General features: G+C 43.3%; 1 protein-coding gene across 1 annotated transcript in view; it reads left to right on the top strand.

Moving 5' to 3' along the window:
• LOC126108294 (adenylate cyclase type 5-like) overlaps positions 1-27,181 on the top strand; it is a 693,279-nt gene that overhangs the window by 498,739 nt on the left and 167,359 nt on the right. Inside the window, exon 12 of the mRNA XM_049913517.1 lies at positions 14,844-14,981. Within this exon, the coding sequence (XP_049769474.1) occupies positions 14,844-14,981 (138 nt within the window). The remainder of the gene's footprint in view (positions 1-14,843; positions 14,982-27,181) is intronic.

A 27,181-nucleotide genomic window follows, 5' to 3' on the forward strand; every position in this document is an offset into this window, starting at 1 on the left:
TTCTCTCTGTCAAACAGAGTCTTCAGCTACAAACACTAATAAAAAGAAATATTCCTGATTCAAATAATGAAAACTGCACCAGTTACTTAATATTTGCTGCTTAGCACAACACGTTTCGAGAATGTATTGTCATTTTCAATTGCTTTTGTGTATTTGTTTACATGAATATGTTTGGTGATGCTTGTATGTGTGATTTTCATTATTTAAATAATGACATATTTGTAGGATTTCCCAAAACGTCTAATACGATGAACGAAATTAAGAAAAGAATTGTCATTTTAATATTTTCCATCGTTCGTTATTTGCTTCTGCAAGGTATTTAAAAAAATATTTTTACAAACTTAGGGGACAGGTTCATTAAAGAAAAACAAGGAAACAGTTCAGATGAACATATGTCACAAAATAGTTCGTATCTGGGTTATTTGGGATGAAACAGAATTGTATGGGATAGAAATTAGAAAAAAGTTTTATTCAAACTCACTCACATAGCCTCGGGAAAATTCATGTCATGCCGGACATGGAGGCAGAAGCAGGATGCAAGCCATAACGCCACAAGTGGATCAGGTCGACGACTCTGCCTGCCGAGTAAGTAATAGCATTCAGCAGAAAACAGGATGGGAAACCAAAGGAAGCGAGACAAGCATATTCGTTAACGTGTAAGGCATGTTGGGGTAATTTGTTCCAAGAGAGTACATAGTGAGGGACTGACAAAGCAGTTAACATCCTGTTAAGTGAATGTAGCAGAAAAGGACATGGTCTGTCTTTGCGAACCGAGGTTTGAATCATAGCCTCACACTAACTGCCTTTATATATACCAGCTCTCTGGATCTTGTGATGAGTTAATCAATGGGATCAACGGCATTCTCAGTAATAGCGCTCGATTCCAATACTGCAGTGGTGAATCTAAGTCCTAGATGCTCCAGTACAATCTGTGAACTAGCTGAAGATGTACTTGCGAGGGCCTTCATCGGATGACTTCATACTGCTCGCTGCCTACCGTCTACTGATGGAGAAACTGACTGTCCTTTGACAACACCATATCGCAGGGAGCTGCCAGTACCGGACTTGAACGTGGAAGCCAGCAACAGGATTTCGTGGGTTCCACGTTCCTGTTCCTCAATCAAGCACCTTTGGCTGCGGAAACCTACCAGGGGTAGAGAGGAGATCAATCGACCACATGACTACTTACACCAGGTACTTTGCGGATGAGTCATCAAGGGTCATTGTAGAAATCGGAGTGGAACAGAGTACACTCCAGCACCAGTATGAGAAGCACTTTGCACTGGCTGCCGCCGCGCCGGTTGGGTCGCTGGCATCACCTCCTGGGCATGCAAACGCTGAGGTGACTCGATGGACGTCAGCTAGGATCCAACACGCAGCTGAATTAGCAACAGCAGAGGCTGCTGCAGAATAACTATGACTTGTAAACATTGAGAATAACTAGTTCAATTCTAATAATGTTCTACTGGCTTCGTTGATGCTTAACATGTTCCCAATAGCTCTCCTGATTTCACACAGAGGTGTCTCTTCTTGGCCCACGGAGTGTTGATGAAAGTTGATATTCAGCGGCTTTCCAGGTTCAAGCTAACACCTCCACTTGCACATGCACTCTTTTGACTCTCTGTATCCTAGGTGGTGATCTCCGACAATTGTTCACATCCATCATTCCTCTGCCTTCATTGTACCCATTGTGTACATGTAGTACAGGTGTGCAGTAACTGGAATTGCTCCATTCAAGCACAGCAGGGAATTCATTTTGTAAACGACCAGACACGGTTTTACGACAGCCACATGAATGACAAAAGATTCAATGGTGGACGGCTGCACTTGCCGAGAGAGTGACCACAGCACCACATACACTCCTGGAAATGGAAAAAAGAACACATTGACACCGGTGTGTCAGACCCACCATAGTTGCTCCGGACACTGCGAGTGGGCTGTACAAGCAATGATCACACGCACGGCACAGCGGACACACCAGGAACCGCGGTGTTGGCCGTCGAATGGCGCTAGCTGCGCAGCATTTGTGCACCGCCGCCGTCAGTGTCAGCCAGTTTGCCGTGGCATACGGAGCTCCGTCGCAGTCTTTAACACTGGTAGCATGCCGCGACAGCGTGGACGTGAACCGTATGTGCAGTTGACGGACTTTGAGCGAGGGCGTATAGTGGGCATGCGGGAGGCCGGGTGGACGTACCGCCGAATTGCTCAACACGTGGGGCGTGAGGTCTCCACAGTACATCGATGTTGTCGCCAGTGGTCGGCGGAAGGTGCACGTGCCCGTCGACCTGGGACCGGACCGCAGCGACGCACGGATGCACGCCAAGACCGTAGGATCCTACGCAGTGCCGTAGGGGACCGCACCGCCACTTCCCAGCAAATTAGGGACACTGTTGCTCCTGGGGTATCGGCGAGGACCATTCGCAACCGTCTCCATGAAGCTGGGCTACGGTCCCGCACACCGTTAGGCCGTCTTCCGCTCACGCCCCAACATCGTGCAGCCCGCCTCCAGTGGTGTCGCGACAGGCGTGAATGGAGGGACGAATGGAGACGTGTCGTCTTCAGCGATGAGAGTCGCTTCTGCCTTGGTGCCAATGATGGTCGTATGCGTGTTTGGCGCCGTGCAGGTGAGCGCCACAATCAGGACTGCATACGACCGAGGCACACAGGGCCAACACCCGGCATCATGGTGTGGGGAGCGATCTCCTACAATGGCCATACACCACTGGTGATCGTCGAGGGGACACTGAATAGTGCACGGTACATCCAAACCGTCATCGAACCCATCGTTCTACCATTCCTAGACCGGCAAGGGAACTTGCTGTTCCAACAGGACAATGCACGTCCGCATGTATCCCGTGCCACCCAACGTGCTCTAGAAGGTGTAAGTCAACTACCCTGGCCAGCAAGATCTCCAGATCTGTCCCAAATTGAGCATGTTTGGGACTGGATGAAGCGTCGTCTCACGCGGTCTGCACGTCCAGCACGAACGCTGGTCCAAGTGAGGCGCCAGGTGGAAATGGCATGGCAAGCCGTTCCACAGGACTACATCCAGCATCTCTACGATCGTCTCCATGGGAGAATAGCAGCCTGCATTGCTGCGAAAGGTGGATATACACTGTACTAGTGCCGACATTGTGCATGCTCTGTTGCCTGTGTCTATGTGCCTGTGGTTCTGTCAGTGTGATCATGTGATGTATCTGACCCCAGGAATGTGTCAATAAAGTTTCCCCTTCCTGGGACAATGAATTCACGGTGTTCTTATTTGAATTTCCAGGAGTGTACTATGGATCTAGGAAGACCATATCTTACTCGTGCACCACATCGTGTAGAGCATGTTCTGTGGCCTGTTGAGGAAGAGTTGGCTATCAGCTCAAGACAAGTGACCCTGGCATCTGGTACGTCGCCAACTTCAGCATTAAGCACAGTTCACAAGGAAGTCGTGTACCCCCATCCTCTTGAACGTGTGCTGGGTGTTATGGCTGGGCTGCCGATCACTCACCGCAGCAGAACTATTGTGCTTCATTTGTTGCACGAGCTACCAATATGTATTTTGTCTCCGCAGTTTTGTTTACAGCTTAGGCAACGTTTGGAAGAGATGAACTAACAAATTACCACAAGCAATACACATAATCCGATCGCAGTTCTGGTGCTACAGCACAGGGTAAACATCAGCATCAAAATGGTTCAAATGGTTCTGAGCACTATGGGACTTCTCAGGTCATCAGTCCCCTAGAACTTAGAACTACTTAAAACTAACTGACCTAAGAACATCACACACAGCCATGCCCGAGGCAGGATTCGAACCTGCAACCGCAGCGGTCACGCGGTTCCACACTGTAGCGCCTAGAAGCGCTCGTCCACCTCGGCCGGCCATTACCATCAGTTTAAGATTAATGTGTGGGCTGGAACTGTAGATGACTGTCTGATAGGGTCATACTTCTCCCACCACATCTTACATGAACCGTCTACACACAAAAACCTGCTAGAAGCTGTGACTTTGCAGATAAGAAGAAACACGTGATTTATGCGTGATGGAGCTCCAGCACCTTTCAGTTGCAGTGTTGGAGATGCAGTGGCTGGTATCTACTGTGACAGATGGACAGGTAGATGGGGAACAGTTCCATGGCCTGGACGTTCCATAGATCTCCATACACTGGATTATTGTCTGTGGGGGACCTCAAACAAATGGTCTATTCAGCTAACCAGCTGAATGCAGAAACTCTTCATCAACATGTCAAGGAAGCCTGTGAAACCATTTAAAACTCTCAGGGAGTAGTTGAAGTGGGTCGACAGTCAATACTCCGACGACTGCAGCGTGTTTAGGAGAAAGAGGAGGACATTTCGAGCATTTATTATGAGCTTGTATGTTAATGAGCTACCATCACCTAAATTGTAGACTTTCATGAAAAACTCGAAAACGAAGGATTTTTCGGACATACGTTTATGTGAACTTTTGGCTTGTTTGCATCCAAGGAATATGTCAGCAATATTTGCAAAAGTATTTTTAAAATACCATTTACATTCTTGAAAGGATATTCCAGCTGTTTGTGTTGTGCCATAGGAGTTCCGCTTCTTTTTATATATGTACCATCTTCAGTGGGCTGTAGTACACTTTTGTTTTATCTACATAATAACTGCGCTGTATAATCATCCCATATAAGTTACTGTAATACTTTCTTTGTTATTCTCTTGCTGTTGGCAACTCCACTGGGAAGAACTGCTTGTCACAAACACCAGGAACCACCTAGTAATGGATTTCTGAAACAATGTCTCCACCACGTTGCACTTGGAACGAGTCTAGGAACATGGAACAGAATGCCGAAACCACAATACCACCAACACGGCTTTTATGAAAAATGTTGCGTAGAATGTCTGACATTTCTATTCTTGAAACTTCCTGGCAGGTAAAAATTGAGTGCGGGACCGAGACTCGAACTCGGGACCTTTGCTTTTCGCGGGCAAGTTCTCTACCATCTGAGCTACCCATATAGATAGCTCATATGGTAGAGCACTTTCCCGCGAAAAGCAAAGGTCCCGAGCTCGAGTCTCGGTTCGGCACACAGTTTTAACCTGCCAGGAAGTTTCGTATCAGCGCACACTCCGTTGCAGAGTGAAAATCTCATTTCTATTCTTATTTGGAAACCGACCATGAACAGTAGAGGCACTGAACAAGCGGAAATAACAGGCAAATGCGTCGAAAGAAGAATTAAACAGAATTTTATCACAACACTCACGAATGAAGACTGAGCGCGCTGTGTTCAACTGCACTGAGAACGCAAGGAGACTTTTACTCTCAGCTGATAGGTGACCGTTCGTAACTACTTATGGTGGTCTAAACAATATTGAGAAGCTACTGTTCGATTAAAAACAAATACGAGGGGCGCTCAACAAGTAATGCGCGACATTTTTTCTTGTTCAGTTTTGGTTGAACCCATTTAATTGCGTGAATTTTCTATAATGGAGAGGCGTACCATGCACAGAGCTGCAAATGAGTTTCTTTTGGCGAAAAATCAGAGCATTGCAGATATTCGTTGGCGCTTGCAGAGTGTAAACAGAGACCTGGCAATGAGCAAAAGCGCGGTGAGTCGTTGGGCGAGGCGTCTGTCGTCATCGAAACAAGTATCTCCCACATGCCAGCCGGCCACACACAGCTGTGATTTCTGCAAAGTTGGAATGGGCGGGAGCTCTCATTGGACGTGATCGACAGATCAAAGTCAAAAAAATGGGGGCATAACTGAACGTCTTTGCTGGCACACTCATTCACTTATTGGGGTATTCAAAGGTGTGCGCCCGCTCGGTTCCTCACCAGCTGACAGAATATCATAAACAGCAGCGAAGGATCATCTGCACATAACTGCTTGCATGTTACGAGTCTGGTCGTGAGAAACTTTTGTCGAGCATCGTCACAGGCGATGAAACATGGGTACATCACTTCGAACCGGAAAAAACGGCAGGAAATGGAGTGGCGCCGAACCACCTTCCCTCCCAACAAAAAGTTCAAAGCCGCACCCTCAGCCGGTAAAGTCACGAAGACGGTCTTCTGGGCCTTTGAAGAAGTTATCGTGTTTGACGTCTTCTCTCACGGTACAACGAACGATCAACTCTGAAGTGCACTGTGCTACCCTCACGAAACTGAGGAAACGACTTCAGAAAATAAACTTCTCCTTCTCCATGACAACTCGAGGCCTCACCCAAGTCTGTGCATCCGAGAGGAGCTCATAAAATTTCCTCAACCACCCTACAACCTGGATTTCGCACCTTCTGCCTCCATCTGTTTGGCCCAAATAAGGATATACTCCGTGGGAAGCAGTAGGTTGACGATAGGGAGATCATTGTTGCCGCAAGACACTGGGTCCGACGTCGATCACTAGAGTGGCACCATGTGGGCATCCAGACCCTTCCAGTAGGATGCACGAAGATTGTGTTAAATAACAGGACTCTGTAGCTATAGAGTGGAGAATATACATTGAAACGCCAAATAAACTGGTGTAGGCACGCGTTTTCAAATACAGAGAGCCGCGCAGGACTAACCGAGCGGTCTAGGGCGCTGCAGTCATGGACTGTGCGGCTGGTCCCGGCGGAGGTTCTAGTCCTTCCTCGGCCATGGGTGTGTGTGTTTGTCCTTAGGTTAATGTAGGTTAAGTGGTGTGTAAGCTCAGGGACTGATGACCTTAGCAGTTAAGTCTCATAAGACTTCACACACATTTGAACATTTGAAATACAGAGATATGTAAACAGGCAGAATACGGAGATTCGGTCGGCAGCGCCTGTATAAGACAACAAGTGTCTGGCGCAATTTTTGGACCGGTTACTGTTGCTACAATGCCAGGATATCAAGATTTAAGTGAGTTTTGACGTGGTATTAAAGTCGACGTAGGAGCGATGGGACACAGCACCTCCGAGTTAGCGATAAGACCATTTCGCAAGTGTACTATGAATATCACGAATCCGGTAAAACATCACGTCTCCGACATCACTGCGGCTGGAGAAAGACGCTGCAAGAACGGTACCTATGACGCCTGAAGAGAATCGTTGAACGTAACGGAAGTGCCTCTCTTCCGCAAATTGCTGCAGATTTCAGTGTTGGACCAAGAAAAGTGTCAGCATGCGAATCATTCAATGAAACGTCATCGATATGGGCTCTCAGTGTCGAAGGCCCACTCGTGTACCCTTGATAACTGCACGACACAAGGATTTACGCCTCGCCTGGGTTCATGAACACCGACGTTGGAATGTCGATAACTGGAAACATGTTGCCTGGTCGGACGAGACTCGTTTCAAATTGTATCGAACAGATGGACGTGGACTGATATGGAGACAACCTCATGAATCCATGGACCTGGCATGTCAGTAGCGGACTGCTCAAACTGGTGGAGGTTCCGTAATAGTGTGGGGACTGTGCAGTTGTATTGATATGGGACCCCTGATATGCCTAGATACGACTTTGACAGAACACACGTACGTAAGCATCCTGTCTGATCACCTGCATCCATTCCGACGGACTTGGGCAATTCCAGCAGGACAATGCGACACCCCACGCGTCCAGAATTGCTACACAGTGGCTCCAGGAACACTCTTCTGAGTTCAGACACCTACACTGGCCACCAAATTACCCACACATGTACATTATCGAGCATTCTGGGATACCTTGCAAAATGGTTCAAATGGCTCTGAGCACTATGGGACTTAACATCTGTGGTCATCAGTCCCCTAGAACGTAGAACTACTAAAACCTAACTAACCTAAGGACATCACACACATCCATGCCCGAGGCAGGATTCGAACCTGTGAGCATAGCGGTCACGTGGTTCCAGACTGTAGCGCCTAGACCAGCACGGCCACTCCGGCCGGCGGGATACCTTGCAACCTAGTCTTCAGAAGGTATCTCCCCCCCCCCCCCCCCCCTTCGTACTCTTACGGATTTATGGACTGTCCTGCAGGATTCATTGTGTCAGTTCTCTCCAGCACTGCTTGAGACATTAGTCGAGTCCATGCCACGTCGTGTTGCGGCATTGCTACGTGGCCGTGGGGGCCCTACACGAAATTTGGCAGGTGTACCAGTTTCTTTGGTTTATCAGTGTATGTATGGTATTGGAATCCTGTGTAAAACCAAACTGTTCTCAGAAAAAAAGTGGTGCATTAGTTATTGAACGTTGCTTATACAAAGTGGGAAAGGCACGACACTGGTGCAAGTAGGGAAGTGTATGTGTCTATATGTTTATGTTCCTGTACAGTTCTTGAACTTCTGTAGGGATTCAAACCAAATTTGCTATATAAAATATAAGGATAGCATTTTCTTGGTGACGAATCGTTCGCACACTACACTTATGCAGCTTTCCACGTGCTCTTGACGCATGCGCCCGTTGCACGAAGAGGCGATGGGGCGCATACAAAGCTGCAAAGTGATGCATGCCTGTGGTTTGTGCGCATGCTCAGGAGTCTCCCCACCCGAGACGGACAGACCTGTGTATTGCGACTGCCGCGCTATTCTGTCTGCCTCCGTCTGCCGTCTGTGATTTCTTTACTGCGTCTCACTGTGTTAGAAGATTCAGCCCTTCCACACATATTCAAATTTACTTATGCTTTAGTAATTTTGCCGAATTGTCTAACGCTCCACAGTCGATAAAGGCAGAGTGAAACGAATGACGGTCGACAGACCCTTACATGGAAGAACAGCCTGGAAACAACAACGATAAAAGTGAACAAAATAGGAAACCTTCAATCGTACTTACGGTAAATACACGTTGAAGAAAATGGAAAACAACTGCTTTTGTGAGGCCGTTGGTGTGCCGAAGCCCTGCTGGTTCCTTAACCAGCCAATTTGATTCGCAAATAGTTTGCTTTGTTGGGAGTAAATAGCAGAACACTGAAACCCTACATATAACTAAAATAGCTGGAGAACCATGTGTTTCTCGTCCATCACCCGCAAAACAATGCAGCAAATTCCACCTCACTTCAAAATGTAGCGCACCATAGTATCATTGTTCTTTTGGAATATGGAGGACGAATGTAAAGGAAAAAGAAAGAAAAAATTAATGAAACGTTACTGGCAAAATTACATTCTGCCTCACAATTCGAAACACACACACACCGTCGGTTATGCGATTTCACTGACTTCTATGTTAAGAACTGACTTATTATATTAAGGAGATGGGACCTGGATAAACAGCAGGAACCAGAGATTGCTGGCAGTTTCAGAGCGACTATTAGGGAAGGATTGACAAGGGCAGGGGAAATAAACACACTAGAAGAAGAATGGGTAGCTTTGAGACATGAAATACTGAAGACAGCAGAAGAGGAAATACACTGCTGGCCATTAAAATTGCTACACCAAGAAGAAATGCAGATGATAGACAGGTATTCATTGGACAAATATATTATACTAGAACTGACATGTGATTACATTTTCACGCAATTTGGGTGCCTAGATCCTGAGAAATCATTACCCAGAACAACCACCTCTGGCCGTAATAACGGCCTTGATGCGCTTGGGGATTGAGTCAGAGCTTGGAAGGCGTGTACAGGTACAGCTGCCCATGCAGCTTCAACACGATACCGCAGTTCATCAAGAGTAGTGACTGGCGTATTGTGACGAGCCAGTTGCTCGGCCACCATTGACCAGACGTTTTCAACTGGTGAGAGATCTGGACAATGTGCTGGCCAGGGCAGTGGTCGAACATTTTCTGTATCCAGAAAGGCCCGTACAGGACCTGCAACATGCGGTCATGCATTATCCTGCTGAAATGTAGGTATTCGCAGGGATCGAATGAAGGGTAGGAAAAATATGGCTTTGAGCACTATGGGACTCAACATCTTAGGTCATCAGTCCCCTAGAACTTAGAACTACTTAAACCTAACTAACCTAAGGACATCACACACACCCATGCCCGAGGCAGGATTCGAACCTGCGACCGTAGCAGTCCCGCGGTTCCGGACTGCAGCGCCAGAACCGCACGGCCACCGCGGCCGGCGAATGAAGGGTAGAGCCACGGGTCGTAACACACCTGAAATGTAACGTCCACTGTTCAAAGTGTAGTCAGTGCGAACAAGAGGTGACCGAGACGTGTAACCAATGGCACCCCATACCATCACGCCGGGTGATACGCCAGTATGACGATGACGAATACGCTTCCAATGTGCGTTCACCGCGATGTCGCCAAACACGGATGCGACAATCATGATGCTGTAAACAGAACCTGTATTCATCCGAAAAAATTATGCTTTGCCATTAGTGCAAGCAGGTTCGTCGTCGAGTACACCATCGCAGGCGCTGCTGTCTGTGATGCAGCGTCAAGGGTAATCGCAGCCACGATCTGACAAGCTGATAGTCGATGCTGCTGCAAACGTCGTCTAACTGTTCGTGTAGATGGTTGTTGTCTTGCAAACGTCCCCATCTATTGCCTCACGGATCGAGACATGGCTGCACGATCAGTTACAGCCATGCGGATAAGATGCCTGTCATCTCCACTGCTAGTGATACGAGGCCGTTGGGATGCAGCACGGCGTTCCGTATTACCCTCCTGAACCCACCGATTCCATATTCAGCTAACAGTCATTGGATCTCGACCAACGCGCGCAGCAATGTCGCGATACGATAAACCGCAGTCGCGATAGGCTACAATGCAACCTTTATGAAAGTCGGAAACGTGATGGTACGCATTTCTCCTCCTTACACGAGGCATCACAACAACGTTTCACAAGGCTACGCCGGTCAACTGCTGTTTGTGTATGAGAAATCGGTTGGAAAGTTTCCTCATGTCAGCACGTTGTAGGTGTCGCCACCGGCGGCAACATTGTGAGACTGCTCTGAAAAGCTAATCATTTGCATATCCTGTCGGTTAAATTTCGTGTCTGTAGTACGTCGTCTTCGAGGTGCAGCAATTTTAACGGCGAGTAGTGTATCACCAGTCTCCGTATGAATTGAGAAAACCCAGACAGTACTTGTAATTATACAAAAGTTGTACCTTTCCAACTTTTCTCTACAAACATAAATCACATGTGGAATGTCCACAGTACGCCGTTCGTAACCACAAATATTTATTATTATTTATTTAGTTCCTGCCATAGTTGAATACGTAGTCGTAAATGAGAACTATATTTCGAACAAGTTTGTTTCTTTTCGAAGTACTGCTTATGCTAAAAACTCCATCAGTAGCGAAAAATATAAAAGTACATAAAAATTCTCAGAGATCCTGATGCACATGTCACAAAGGTTCATTACAACTGCTCTGACATATCTGCGTCTTTATGATACGACTGTAAAATAAAACGTGGTGACCAAAGTCACGGGATGGCGATATGAACAAATACAGGTGGCTGTAGTAGCGAGTACACGAGGTATAAGAGGGCAGTGCGGTGGCGGAGTTGTCATCTGTATTCAGGTGATTCAAGGAAAACGTTTGCGACGTGATTGTAGCCGCACGACGGGAATTGACAGACTTTGAACGCGGAATGGAACATGGAGCCAGATGGATGGCACATTTCACTTCGGAAACCGTTATGGAATACAATATTCCCATATCCACAGTGTCAAGAGTGTGTTGAGACTACCAGATGTGAAGCATTACCTCTCATCACGGACAACGCAGTGGCTGCCCGCCTTCGCTGAACGACCGAGAGCAGCGGCGTTCGCGTGGAGTTGTCGGTACTAACAGACAAGCAACGCTGCGTAAAATAACAGCAGAAATCAATGTGCGACGTACGACGAATGTATCCGATACGACAAAGTGGCGAAATTTGGCGTTAGTGGGATACGGCAGCAGACGAAGTACGCCAGTGCCTTCTCTAATAGTGGCCTGCAGTGCCTCTCTTGGGCTCGTGACCGCATCAGTTGGACCATAGACTACAGGAAAACGGTTGCCTGGACAGACGAGCTCCTGTTTCAATTAGTAAGAGCTGATGGTAGGGTTCGAGGGTGGCGGAGACTCCACGAAGCCATGGACCCAAGTTGTGAACAAGGCACTGTGCATACTGGTGGTAGCTCCATAGTGGTGTGGTCGGTGTTTACATGGAACAGACAGAGTCTTCTGGTCGCATTGAACCGACCGTGAACTGGAAATGATTACGTTCAGCTAGTTCATAAACTTCATGTTCGCAAACAACAATAGAATTTTTGTGGATGACAATGTCACTGGAACATAGTTGTCTGCCATTGGCTTGAAGAGCATTTTGCATAATTTTTAGCAAATGGTTTGGCCACACTGCTCGCTCGACATCAATCCCATCGAACATTTATGGGAAATAATGGACAGGTCAGTTCACGTAAAAAATTCTGCACGGACAACGCTTTGCCAATTGTGGACGGCTATTGAGGCAGTATGGCTCAGTATTTCTGCAGTGGACTTTCCAACGACTTGTTGGGTGCACGCATCTTCGAATTGCTGCACTACTTCGGATAACAGGAGGTTCAACATGGTATTAGAAGATATCCCACGACTTTTTTCACCTCATTGTAATTCCTGTGTAATATATAAATCTTTTGTCGTGTTCTTACGGTATATATTCCAACTGTCTGTCCTTTCGACAGTTGACTTTCTCACACAGCGTCAACTTAGCGAACTTGGTTGAGTTTGCTTGACATACACTATGGCTGTTATTCGGGAGGACGACGGTTCAATCCCGCGTCCGGCCATCCTGATTTAGGTTTTCCGTGATTTCCCTAGATCACTCCAGGCAAATGCCGGGATGGTTCGTTTCAAAGGGCACGGCCGACTTCCTTCCCCATCCTTCCCTAATCCGAGCTTGTGCTCCGTCTCTAATGACCTCGTTGTCGACTGGACGTTAAACACGAATATCCTCCTCCTCCACTATGGCTGTTCAATATGTGCGCATGCCAGTCACATTCACATACAGATACTACAAATTTTACTGCAGTTTATGCCGGGTCATGGCCCATAAGAACTGTCTGTCCTTTCGACAGTTGACTTTCACACACAGCGTCAACTTAGCGAACGTGGTTGAGTTTGCTTGACAGACACTATGGCTGTTCAATATCTGGATTGACAACAGCCACAGGCAGTGCCGCAGCCACAAGTTCTACAATTCCGTCTAAAATCTGCTAATTCTGAAAGCCAACTGTATTGATAACAGCCGCACGGGTTTAGCCGAGCGGTCGAGGGCGCTGCAGTCATGGACTGTGCGGCTGGTCCCGGCGGAGGTTCGAGTCCTCCCTCGGGCATGGGTGTGTGTGTTTGTCCTTAGGATAACGTAGGTTAAGTTGTGTGTAAGCTTAGGGATTGATGACCTTAGCAGTTAAGTCCCGACAGATTTCACACACATTTTAACACTTGTTTGTATTGATAACAACTGCAGGCGCCGCGGCAAATACTTCAAGCTCGCATTCTGCTGCACCGTCGCACTACGGCTGTCAGTCAACTGACTGTACTTCCTTAAAACATTCTAAACTTCATAAAAGTGGATGTAACATTACATATTTTGTGAAAGCAGAGCTGTTGTACCGCCTCATGTGGTGTCCGAATTGCTTAGAGCCCTTAGAGCGATGCGTCGTTAGGCTATGGCCATGATCTGACTGCTGTACTGCCAACATAATGGTGGAGCTACAGAGATATACTGGGTGATTCAAAACGGAAGAACAGAGTCCAGTTGTTTATTACAGACAAACAATGAAAGAAATACATTACGCATCACTAGATAGAGAAAGGTGCAAGTTTTGATACAGCTGCACTGTTTTTCATTTTTTTTTGTAAGAATTAGGTGAATACACCACAAGAGAAATCATTTTGTGTGCTGGAATTCGCGCGCAGTCATCCATTGTTCAAATGCACAAGCAGACCTGTGACCGGCACACAAAATTCTTGGAAGTTGGTTGCTAATGCAAAGGAGAAGAGCACTGGTCGGCGACACACGTCTGATGAAAATGCCGAGTGTATCCGAGAAGGGTTCACGCGAAGTCTTCGAAAGTCCACAAGACGGGCAGGCCAGGAATTTCAACTTCCTCAAACAACGGTCTGGCTTGTTCTGAAACGACGCCTCCATATGAAGCCTTACAAGTGGCAGTTACTGGAGCAATTGCGTACCAGTGACCGTAACACAAGATACAAACTTTGTATTTCAATTCTCCAGGATATGGCAGAGTCCGAACCACTCATCTTTTAGGATGAATCGACGTTTGACCCATCGGCTACAGTAAAGCGCCGTAAGCAAGAATTTCGGGGGGTCTCAAAGTCCTGGCGTCGTCTTCGAACACGCGAAAGACTCACCGAAACTGGATGTGTTTTGTGCCGATTCAGTTCATAAAGTTTGTGGACCTTCCTTTTTTACGGAGGGAAGTGTGACAGGAATGTCACACCTGGACATGCTACTAAACTGGTTGTTTCCTCGGCTTCACGAGAATTCCAGTGATTTTATTTCTAAGTGTGACAGCGCCCCGACTCACGTTCACCTTAACAAGACCATCCCACAACGTTGGATTGGAAGACGTGGACGACAAGGTCGTGCGTATTGCTTTTAGCCTTCCACATCAGTAAATCTCACATCTTGCGATATTTTTTGTAGGAGTTCATAAAAGACAGAGTCTTTGCCCCACCTATGGCAGCTACTCCTCGAGAGCTGAGAAATCGGGACTACCGTTTCGATGTTAGTCGAGTAGCGCATGGTGGCCATGTTGAGTGTATGGTATATTGTCTGTGCGAACGTAAAACTTCGGACCTTCCTCTGTCCAGTGACATGGACAAAATGCTTCTGTCTTCCGTAGTCTCTCTGTAATAAATAACTGAAATCTGCTTTTTCTCTATGAATTACTGTGTATTTTGATGGATTGCTGACGAGCGAGTGTGATACGGAACCTGGCGCGTGACGTGCTCCACTCTGCCACTGTGTTCCAGTTCGTGCGGCTGGAGCCGTGCCACCACCCGCGGCTGGACCAGTGGGCCTCCCCCAACACGTCGCGCTCCAGCGTGGCGGCGCTGGAGAGGCTCAGGCTCCAGGAGGAGGCGGGCTGCCAGGAGGCCTACGTGTTCGACGTGAGTCCAGCTGCCTGCTCTCAGGGTCTCACCTCTAATGTCAAGTCTCTAGTACATGGAATGTTACACGAAACCAATACACCTTCCCACAGTGTAGGAGGAGCCCGTTATACAATGCTTGACCATTTTATCCTACAGTTCCGTAAATCACTTTGGGCACTGCATCATATCTCAATATTTTTGGAATGGGCCCTAATATTACATAACTTTGAATCAAAAAACAGTCTTCCTCCTCCTTCTTCATTGCAACCATCACCATTGTCTTCCCTACCCTCACACTACTAGCGCAACCCCCAATACCATCATTATCATCATCATCTATCTCCAGAACCACAGATACCAGTACCACCACCATTGTTTCTGTTACAACCATTTCCATATCAGTGTCCACAACTGACATCTTTACAACATCCAACAGCAACACCACCAATACTGTAACTACCACCATCGTCAGCAACAGTATCGCTCTCATACCTTCATTGCTACAATCGTAAGCAGCACCATGAGCATCATCACTTCCATCATCACACCACCTCCGTTAACACCACACCATTAACCATTAACCATTAAGACCAGTACCATTAACACCACTACCATCACAGTAAAGCTCACAATATCTCACCACAGTAACCTAGAGACAATCCTCATTACTAACTGTTGTTGTTATTATTAATACTAATTTAAACATGCATCATAAAAAGCTGTTCGCAGTCATTTGTTATTATTGAAACCCTTACTATGTAGCTCTTAAACACACATCTTCATATTTATGAATTTTCGCTACGCTACATGTGCTAAATTTTATTAAATATATTCCGTAAATTTGTTTCCACGACCCAATTTTTGTGACATCTGAACCGTATTTTTCATTCTTTCATAGCTAAGTGGTGGTTTATGTTCGGAACCCTTATGACAAGTCCAGTATCGAACTCACTGAGCTCTCCTTCTCGATCCATTGTGCTATTAACGCTTCTTTACTAGGCAACACGATGTCGGTCCTACATTTATACTGGCGAGTTCACCTCTCATGATGTCTAGTGATCAGTACAGCATTACATACAGGTAGACGAGTAGTTTCGATCAGATGGTGTATAGTGTGTAGTAACAGTAATTCTGAAAATAAGTTGTCAGTCTGTGGTTGCTAACGCTAAATGCAGTGAATATCAGTTCCCTGTAAAAACACATGTTTTCAAGTTATAAAAAAAAGTATGGATTCCTAAGGGACCAAACTGCTGAGGTCATCGGTCCCTAGACTTACGCCAAGAAAGAGACGGACACACACCCATGCCCAATGGAGGACTCGAACCTCCGGCGGGAGGGGCCGCGCAATCCGTGACATGGCGCCTCAAACCGCGCGGCCACTTCGCGCGGCTCCAGTTATCTGTGTAGCTTCGGACCGGCATTAACCAGCATAATATTGGCCTAACTGCATTTAAAACTGAAAGCACAGTTTTACTCGAGGAATCAGATGAACCCACCAACACATCTTTGGAGAGAATTTCATCGTCTGATAGCGACTTGTTAATAAGTCGAAACCGACAGCCTTTGCGTGACCTGAGGCTGTAAAATACAATGAAGGAATAAACTCGCAGCACCAAAAAATAATTAAGATACGGCACTGAAATTTCGGGAATGCATTTGTCTAGGTAACATACTCATATATTGGAATATTTACATCCAGTCGCATGAGATACTAGGTCAGTAAGTGGAAATACACTAACAGATAAAAAAGGAGGCCAGTTGAGAGCCTGCAACCAACTTTTCTACAGGACTGGCACATGAGACCTACACATAGAGCTACAGTCTGAGGTCCGATTTCGTACGACAGCAGGAGCACTGTTGTGGTTGTACCACACACCCTAACTGCTAATTTGTACCTCAGTGTGGGGTTCCAACCTGTCGTGCTGCCATTCATGAAGAGCATTCCAGGAGGTGTATTCCAAAAGGACAACGCTCGCCCACATACCGCTGTTGTAACTCGGAGCGTCGACATGTTGCCTTGGCCTGCTAGACTCACCAGATCCGTTTCCAATTGGGCACAAATGGGACATCATCGGACGACGATTCCAGCATTACACACAAACTGTGTTAACCATCCCGGTATTGACCAACCAAGTGCAACATGCATGGAACACCACATCCGGCACCTGTACAACACAATGCATGCACGTTTTCATGCCTATATACAACATTTGGCGGGTACACCGGTTATTAATGTACCAGCATTTCACATTTTGCAATGGCTTATACCGCGCTTACAATAACCTGTCATTTTGCAACGTTAATCACTCATATACACTGGTGTCCAAAATGAAAGTAGTAAGCCACTATTTCCAAGTCCTCAGTCTAATTCATGATATAATCAGACAAACTGTCATCAGATGTCTCTACAATAGTAGCCTGTACGGGAGATAGAATTTTGGTCAACTCCAACGATGACCTGAAGGCACTTATCAAACGGGATTGTGTTTGCCAGTTAGTCCCACATCCACAATCACTGTGCGCACAGTCACAGACCGTGTATTATGGCACAGAGAGAGGTGTACCAGACTCTGTGAGGCGGAAGGCCATAGCAAGAATAGTAACAGGACAAACTGATGTGGCCCGATGGCTTACTGTGAATTGTTCTATTGTTTTCGGATGTGACGACAGTCTACAGGGTGAAAAGTATTTAAACCGACAAACTCTGGGAGGTTGTAGGGGACATCAAAACAAATATTTTTCCCTAATGTCATTTTTTCCTATGAGGATTATTTAAACTGGTGGAGGCTGTATTACGCTCTTCAGCGGTTAGAGGCCGTATTACGCTCTTCTGTTGTAGGCAACCGCTGTCCACCAGTGTAGTAGTGCATTGTCTCTGTTTACTAATGGAGCGATACACCTGCAGTGAGTACACTGATGCGGTTGGTGCGTACTACGTAGCGCACCACAACGGACGAGCCGCACAGCGGATTGATCAACAACAAGTGCGGTTCTTCGTCAATGTGTGGGTCGGTGTTGCTGGGGATTGTCTAATTGGGCCGTATCTGCTACCTAGGCCATTAAATGGCAGGCACTGTTACAATTTTCTCTCCAGATCATTTCCAGACTTGCTGGAAGACGTCCCGGTCCCTACAAGACAACGCATGTGGTTCCAACATGACGGGGCGCCGGCACATTTCAGTCATCGTGTGCGTCGATTCCTGGACCGACGGTTACCAGAAACGTGGACTGGCAGAGGTGATCATGTACCATGGCCTGCTCGATCCCCAGATATGTCCCCTCTGGACTTTTTTGTGTGGGGAGAGATGCGCAACCTTGTTTACACAACTCCTGTTGCATCAGAAGAGGATCTGGTAGCCCGGATAGTAGCAGCAGCACGAACAATTCAAGATACTCCGGGAGTTTTTGCCCGTGTCAGACAGAGCATGATCCGACGGTGTAAACTTTTTTTACGTGTCAATGGAGGCATTTTTGAAAACCTACTGTAATTCAGAATGGGTTGTGTTAATGTGTTGTCTCTTGGTGTTAAAAAAATGGAAAAGTGTTTGTTGGTTTAATTAATTTTCCGCCAGAGAAATCTTCCTCTACCGGTTTAAATTCTCCTCATAGGAAAAAATGACATTAGGGAAAAATATTTGTTTTGATGTCCCCTACAACCTCCCAGAGTTTGTCGGTTTAAATACTTTTCACCCTGTATAGACATTGAAACTGTATCCCAAAGACAATGGCGGGGCCGACCACGTGGAACATGAGAAAGTGAAGATCATTATTAGGCTTTAAGGGCAGGACGATATCGACTTAGTGCTGCACAACTACTGGCATCTGACCCCGCAGCGTTCACTGGACGTGTTGTAGCGAGGCAGACGGTGTGCAGAAGGCTTTGGCAGAGTGTCCTTTATTGTCCGAAACCTGCTGTAAGTGTACCTCTGACGCGTCTTCACAGAAGTGAATGTGTAGAGTGAAGCGGCGATCATGCCATCTGGACAGGCGAACAGTGGCCCAATGTTCTTTTCAGAGATGAGTCCCGACTTTGTCTGGACAGTGGTTCGCATCTGGAGGGAACGTGGAACATGCGTTGGGGGCCAACCATTGTGGAAAGAGACTGATATCGAGGGTGACCCCTAATGGAGTTGGCAGGGATTATGTTCACTTCTCGAACCGCACTTCATGAAACTGTATGGTCAAATCAGCAAGGTTTAACTGCTGCCAGGTATCATGACGAGATGTTGGGACCTCATGTGCGGTTGTTGTGAAGTGCTGTGAGCCCAGACGTCTTACTGCTGGACGATAGTGCTCAACATCATAGAGCACACGTGGTTTATGTTTTCGTGGAAACGGAAGATACTACACGCACGGCATAGAGTGCTCAGACCTATATTTGCTGCTAGAGTTGGCCAAACCCCACAATGAGCACTTTAACCAGTTGTTGGAATGTGTATGTAAATCCGTTAAGTTGGAAAAATATTAAGAACGTTATTGACTACCGTTATACATGTTGCAGTGGTTTACGTTCTGTTTTCTTTATATTGTTTCTACTGTACTATCACCTGATTATACTGTTTTGTGGCAAAATAAAGGAACCTTGCAAAATTTCGGTTCGGTGCTTTAATTTTGGACACCAGTGTATGTTACCTAGACAGATATATTCCCGAAATTTCATTAGCGTTAATGAATTATTTTCTGATGTTATGATTTATTTCTGTCAGTGAATCTTTTACCTTGTTTCTGTACTTGTCGGAATTCTGATACGGAGATCTGCAATAAAAGGATAATAAAAGATGATAACGGCTCCTAATGGTCTACACCAACATTTCTTTTTACTGTACTGCTTGCCTCTGTTAGTTTTCTTTATGTTACTCCAAAGCCATCTGTTCCCTTACTTGCAAATGTATGGTTACGATCAGCTCATAAGTTCGTTATAGAATATGGTCCTCATTTGGACATAGTTTGGGGTTGGTAGTTAGAAACTTGCAACTATCTCGCAAACGGGGTGTTTGCGGATAGATGTTTACTGGACCTGGTTTTGCTTCTGTAACCGTATACATTCCCCGTGTCTGCTCTGCTACAAACTGCAAGCAGTACACAGACTACACGTATACTGTACATGTGGTCTTGCGGCGTTTGTGTCGCTTAGGCCTTAAACAAGCCATGTGTGCTAGGCGATTGCACGTAATTCCGTTTTATTTCTTCCCTCTCGAACCTCTACATTTCATTTTTGTTTACCTGTTCGTTTCCTGACAAAGGCGCACTAAGCGCGTGTCGTGTACAGAGCAGAAATTTAGGCTGAGCTTAGAGGGCTCAGGCCGCCCTCGGAGGCCCTTAAGGGCTGTAAGGGCCTCGTTATGTGGCCGCACGGGATCGACATTCCCGTGGTGAGCGTGGTGAGGCGAGGGAAGGGGGTGGGGCAGGGGGGGAAGGGAAGGTTGGTAAAGTTCAGTTTCTCGCGTTGTTCGTTGGCAATGGCTGCTGTGCTGATGCTGCTCTGATGCACTGAATACTTTTTGTTAGCTAGTCTAGCATGGCTTCATGTTACTACATATTCCTGTGGTCGCTGCCTTAAAGTGGTAACTCACAAATCCCTGCCACAGCAGGGACGTATGCAAATGAAGGGCGTATGGGAAGAGTACTAAAAATTTGTAGGTTTTAGCTCATTTTTTCCAAATTCATAAAATCTAAAAACCTACAGAGTTTTACTACTATAAACTATTTTTCCTGATTTTTTAATTAATTTTTCAGGTTTTAATAGTTTTTTCAATTTTTTAATAAAACTTAGTTTTTTCTTATTTTTCCTCTTTTCTCTAAGAAAATCAAACTTTCCTATGAAGAAAAACGAAAATCAAGTTTAATAAAATAGGGGAAATGAATTCTTTTATCATTTAATATTTGCCTGAAATTTTCTTAATTTTTTCTTCTTCAGCAGATATAAGATTGTCATGTACTGTTGATTTTTCATGTTGTTTGAGTGCACACTTGACCACAGTTCTACTACATATAGATGTAATGTTAAGTTTCTGGTATCTCTTTATCACATTCTTTATACATGTTATGATATTAATGTTGTCAATGTTTATCATTAGAGAAGTTTTCGTTTTTTTTATTTCTATACACTGACTGCACTGCTTTGTGTTGGCCATTTAAAGACTACATATATTAAAAAAATTTCTACCTAGAGATCATGAAATTCATTATTATTAAGTTTCTTCATTTTTTGCATCTAAATTTAATCTATCCTTCTCCAAAAAATTAAAAATCCCATTCAGTTATTAATTTCAAATATCTATCTAGTAAAATAATCTTAATCTCGTTATTAAGTTCCATACTAATTTTATTCCCCATGTCTAGTACTCAAGTATATATGGCCAGTAATGTTGCAAAAAACATTTTCCTGCAACTCACAAATTTTTTGAACAAATTAGAATTCATAACGTTGTTGAGCTTCTTCAGCAAGCATTCCATTTATGTGGAGAAAATGTTTATTAATATTTTTATTTTGTAAAGAAAATAAAGAGTATACGTTTGCTGATGTAATACTGAATAATATCTGTATGCTATTACATTTATTTTATTTTCCGAAACATTTCCATTATCATCATGGGGTCTCAGCGCCTGTTGCTTTATGTAGACTGAATAAATTTAATGTTTAATGGTTTGTATCAAATTCATAGTGCTGTATTGCTCAATAATAGTAAACAAACTATTTTTATAATCTTCTAAGCATATTTTATTTTTAACAACACATTTCTTGACTCTTTTAGATTTTTGTCTATATGGTCACCAACTTTATAACCATACATTTTTATTATCAAACCACAAAATTCTTACATCATTTTTCCATTATATTTATTTTTCCTTTTTGCTAAAATTTTGGTGTTTTCTTGTGGAATATGGTATATATTATCTGCTGGATATAACATAATCAGAACTCAGGTATGATTCTGTAGATAAATCAAGTATACTCATGCCAACACAGATTTACTGAAGGCAATTTTTGTCTTATCCACATGGATAACAATACGATTTTCGTTCAATATTGCTCTTCCTTTGAAGTTTGGCTTTGCCACAAGTCCATCATATTTATCTGCATCTGAATCTAAGTTTATATCCACTCTGTTTCTTATATTCTCCATTGTCTTCCCAAAGACTGAATTATTCATCAGTTTATGAAAATATTTCTTAAAATCAGTCTTTCGTATCATCCTCGTTTCTCTATTCAAGTCCATATATTTCTTTAACAAAGCAAATTGTTTAAATTTTACGACTCTGTGTATTCCTGTTATCTCCAATCTGAAGACCAGTACATAATTACACTTATTATTGAGAGCAGTCAACAACTTACTTTCTTTAGTTCCAGGCACAATTTTATTTTGAGGAGCTAATGATATAGCTTTGTGTAGATCATGCAGTTCTCTAGGAAAGACTACATCTACTTTAAATATTTATCCAACTTGAGAAGTGTCTAACAATCTACTTATTTTTTTTCAAATAAAAGTTATTTGGATAATCCCATTAAAATCCTCCATACAGTAAATATTAAGTCATATAATAACCTTACAGATTGTTTGTATAAATAATTTGATATCTTTTTACCTCATAATCTTTCATATACATGTTACTTGCCTTCACACATCTATTACATCACTGTGATATGCCGCCTCTTACTCCTTTTTCTATACTAGAATCATGTCATAATCATGTATTATTCTAATAGTTGTGCAGATATTTTTTGCATTGCATCCCACGATGTGAATTTTTAAATACCACAATTTGACCCAAATTGTACACTTTTCCACATGTTTTCTAAAATTTTCAAACACATCACCCGCTTATAAAACATTACTTTTAAGGTATAGATTCTGACAGTCCCCAAGATTCTTCATATTAAATTTTTCCTGAACTACTTTTGCATGGTGATAACCTTCATCACTTTTCACAGTCATTCAGTTTACTGTAAAATGCTTCTTTTCACAGAAGCTGCTTCTCTTCAAATTTTTTCCAAGAACTCATGCAATCATATGTACAGACACCTTTCCTGATCACTGGGTTAAATAAATCTTCTGCGAAAAACTAATATTTCACATCTGATCCTTCCTCAAACTTAACGAAAGTTACTCAAGACTTGAGGCTGTAAATCTAAATTTTTCAATAAATCTCATCTTAAAATTTTCTGTGTCCTTGCCAAAACTAATGTATCAGTCTTTATTGTTGGATATCAAATCTATCACTTTTTCTATTGTAATTGAGTTCTTTTATGAAGAGATGAGAATCATATTGTGAGAAATTCTGTAAATAAATTGATACAAAACTAGGATTCTCCAGTTGTAAATTACATCTGTTATATAACAGATTTATATATTTCACTGTTAAATGTTAATGATGAACTTTTTTATTTTTTTGTATAATGATGTCTACATAATGAGCTTATATTAGATCTTATATGTCTTGACTGTACTTCAGACATTAATGGTCTCATTTCTTAGTTTCAGAATAATTTTTTCCAGCTTCTTCGCCCTTTATTCCGTACATTCCATGATTTTTTTATGACATTTGATTCTCAATATATGACTAAATTCTTGTAGTGTCCATTCATGTATTTAATATAACAACAGAAATCACTTGGTTAATGCTTCTCATATTCCATTTTATATGATTTTTCTGGATTTGGTTGCAATTGTCCATCTTCTATGACAAACTTTCAGAATCTGGATAAATACCAAATGGAACTTTCTGTGTATGCTGTTAATTTTTAAACCAACATATGAACCTTTATCTAGCAACTCTAAATTTAATGGTTTGTTAACTAAGCTGTTTGACGTGTGACTGTCTAATTCTACCTTCCTGTTGAAATGGAATAAACATGTATCTGAAATGGATTTTACATCTTCTATTTTATAATTTGATTCAAAAGAAGCTGAGATAGTTTTTTATACAAAAATAATGTGAATTTTCACCATTTTTGAGATAAAGAAAATTTATATGTATCTATTTCTTACATTTTGTTATTTTTTTCATCAAATTAATTAACAGTAACAGATACATTAATTTAAATCTCAATTTTTGGACTATTGTCAACTACTACAGAGAATTCAAAATTTTCAAGTTTCTGATCAGTATCACAACCAAAATTTTTGTATTTTGCTACGTTATCTGCATTTTTATCTGCAGAAAACAAAGAATGTTTTATAGCAAACTTTTTGATAAATATTTGTTATACTAATGCATGTTGTTTTTTTTTTTACTTTTTCTGGTAATTCAATGTATGAAGAGCTTCATTAAGGACCATATCTATCAATTACTAAAAGCAAGCCAGTAATTATATTTAATGTTGAATCAGAATCATGAGAGAGAAAATATAATGTTCTTGACAAAATATTTTATATACATCCCTCAATTTTTTAAATTAACTCTCTCTCTTACTCTGATGATTCTATAGTTTTGTGTTTGAAATGTAAATTCCACAATATTTCCAGTTGTCTGCATTCTCTAGTAAAAAAAAATGAAAATTTAATTTCAGTGCGTGGTGAAATTTTAGATAATATTTCACTATTTTCAGAATTTTTGGCTTTGATGAATCATCATCATCATCATCATCATCATCATTTAAGACTGATTATGCCTTTCAGCGTTCAGTCTGGAGCATAGCCCCCCTTATACAGTTCCTCCATGATCCCCTATTCAGTGCTAACATTGGTGCCTCTTCTGATGTTATACCTATTACTTCAAAATCATTCTTAACCGAATCCAGGTACCTTCTCCTCGGTCTGCCCCGACTCCTCCTACCCTCTACTGCTGAATCCATGAGTCTCTTGGGTAACCTTGCTTCTCCCATGCGTGTAACATGACCCCACCATCTAAGCCTGTTCGCCCTGACTGCTACATCTACAGAGTTCATTCCCAGTTTTTCTTTGATTTCCTCATTGTGGACACCCTCCTGCCATTGTTCCCATCTACTAGTACCTGCAATCATCCTAGCTACTTTCATATCCGTAACCTCAACCTTGTTGATAAGGTAAATTGAATCCACCCAGCTTTCGCTCCCATACAACAAAGTTGGTCGAAAGATTGAATGGTGCACAGATAACTTAGTCTTGGTACTGACTTCCTTCTTGCAGAAGAGAGTAGATCGTTGCTGAGCGCTCACTGCATTAGCTTTGCTACACCTCGCTTCCAGTTCTTTCACTATGTTGCCATCCTGTGAGAATATGCATCCTAAGTACTTGAACCCGTCCACCTGTTCTAACTTTGTTCCTCCTATTTGGCACTCAATCCGTTTATATTTCTTTCCCACTGACATTACTTTCGTTTTGGAGATGCTAATCTTCATACCATAGACCTTACATTTCTGATCTAGCTCTGAAATATTACTTTGCAAACTTTCAATCGAATCTGCCATCACAACTTAGTCATCCGCATATGCAAGACTGCTTATTTTGTGTTCACATATCTTAATCTCACCCACCCAGTCTATTGTTTTCAACATATGATCCATAAATAATATGAACAACAATGGAGACAGGTTGCAGCCTTGTCTTACCCCTGAAACTACTCTGAACCATGAACTCAATTTACTGTCAACTCTAACTGCTGCCTGACTATCCATGTAAAGACCTTTAATTGCTTGCAAAAGTTTGCCTCCTATTCCATAATCTTGTAGCACAGACAATAACTTCCTCCTAGGAACCCGGTCATATGCCTTTTCTAGATCTATAAAGCATAGATACAATTCCCTGTTCCACTCATAACACTTCTCCATTATTTGCTGTAAGGTAAAGATCTGGTCCTGACAACCTCTAAGAGGCCTAAACCCACACTGATTTTCATCCAATTGGTCCTCAACTAATACTCGCACTTTCCTTTCAACAATACCTGAGACTATTTTACCCACAACGCTGATTAAAGAGATACCTCTGTAGTTGTTACAATCTTTTCTGTTTCCATGTTTAAAGATTGGTGTGATTACTGCTTTTGTCCAGTCTGATGGAACCTGTCCCGACTCCCAGGTCATTTCAATTATCCTGTGTAGCCATTTAAGACCTGACATTCCACTGTATTTGATGAGTTCCGACTTAATTTCACCCACCACAGCCGCTTTATTGCACTGCAATCTATTGACCATTTTTTCCACTTCCTCAAATGTGATCGTATTTCCATCATCATTCCTATCCCATTCTACCTCGAAATCTGAAACATTACTGATCGCATTTTCACCTACATTGAGCAACTCTTCAAAATATTCCCTCCATCTGTCCAAGGCATCCACAGGATTCACCAGCAGTTTTCCTGACCTGTCCAAAATACTTGTCATTTCCTTCTTACCTCCCTTTCGAAGACTGCTAATTACACTCCAGAATGGTTTTCCAGCAGCTTGACCCATAGTCTCCAACCTGTTTCCAAAGTCTTCCCACGATTTCTTCTTCGATGCCGCAATTATCTGTTTGGTTTGTTTCTTTCTTCAACATAACTTTCTCTGTCTACCTGGGTTCTGGTATGTAGCCATTTTTGATACGCCTTCTTTTTGCTTTTACAGGCTGCCTTGACTGTATCATTCCACCAAGCTGTTTGCTTCATCCTACTTTTACACACTACTGTTCCAAGACATTCTTTAGCCACTTCTAGTACTGTGTCTCTGTACCTTGTCCACTCCTTTTCCAATGACTGTAATTGACTACATTCAACTAACTGGTACCTTTCTGAGATCGCTGTTATGTACTTGTGCCTGATTTCCTTATCCTGAAGTTTCTCCACTCTTATCCTCCTACATATGGACCTGACCTCCTGCACTTCCGGCCTCACAATCCCAATTTCACTGCAGATTAAATAATGATTAGTGTCATCAAAGAATTCTCTGAATACACGTGTGTCCCTCACAGCCTTCCTGAATTCCTGATCTGTTATTATATAGTCAATGACAGATCTGGTTCCCCTGCCTTCCCAATTATACCGGTGAATGTTCTTATGTTTAAAAAAGGAGTTTGTGACTACTAAGCCCATACTGGCACAGAAATCCAAGAGTTGTTTCCAGTTCCTGTTGGCCTCCATATCCTCTCCAAATTTACCCATAACCTTTTCATACCCTTCTGTTCGATTTCCAATCCTGGCGTTAAAATCACCCATGAGCAGAACACTATCCTTGTCCTTTACTCTAACAACTACATCACTGAGTGCCTCATAAAAACTACCCATCTTATCTTGATCTGTCCCTTCACAATGCGAATATACTG

The sequence above is a fragment of the Schistocerca cancellata genome, chromosome 11 (assembly GCF_023864275.1).
Source record: "Schistocerca cancellata isolate TAMUIC-IGC-003103 chromosome 11, iqSchCanc2.1, whole genome shotgun sequence".
NCBI classification, from domain to species: Eukaryota; Metazoa; Arthropoda; class Insecta; order Orthoptera; family Acrididae; genus Schistocerca; species Schistocerca cancellata.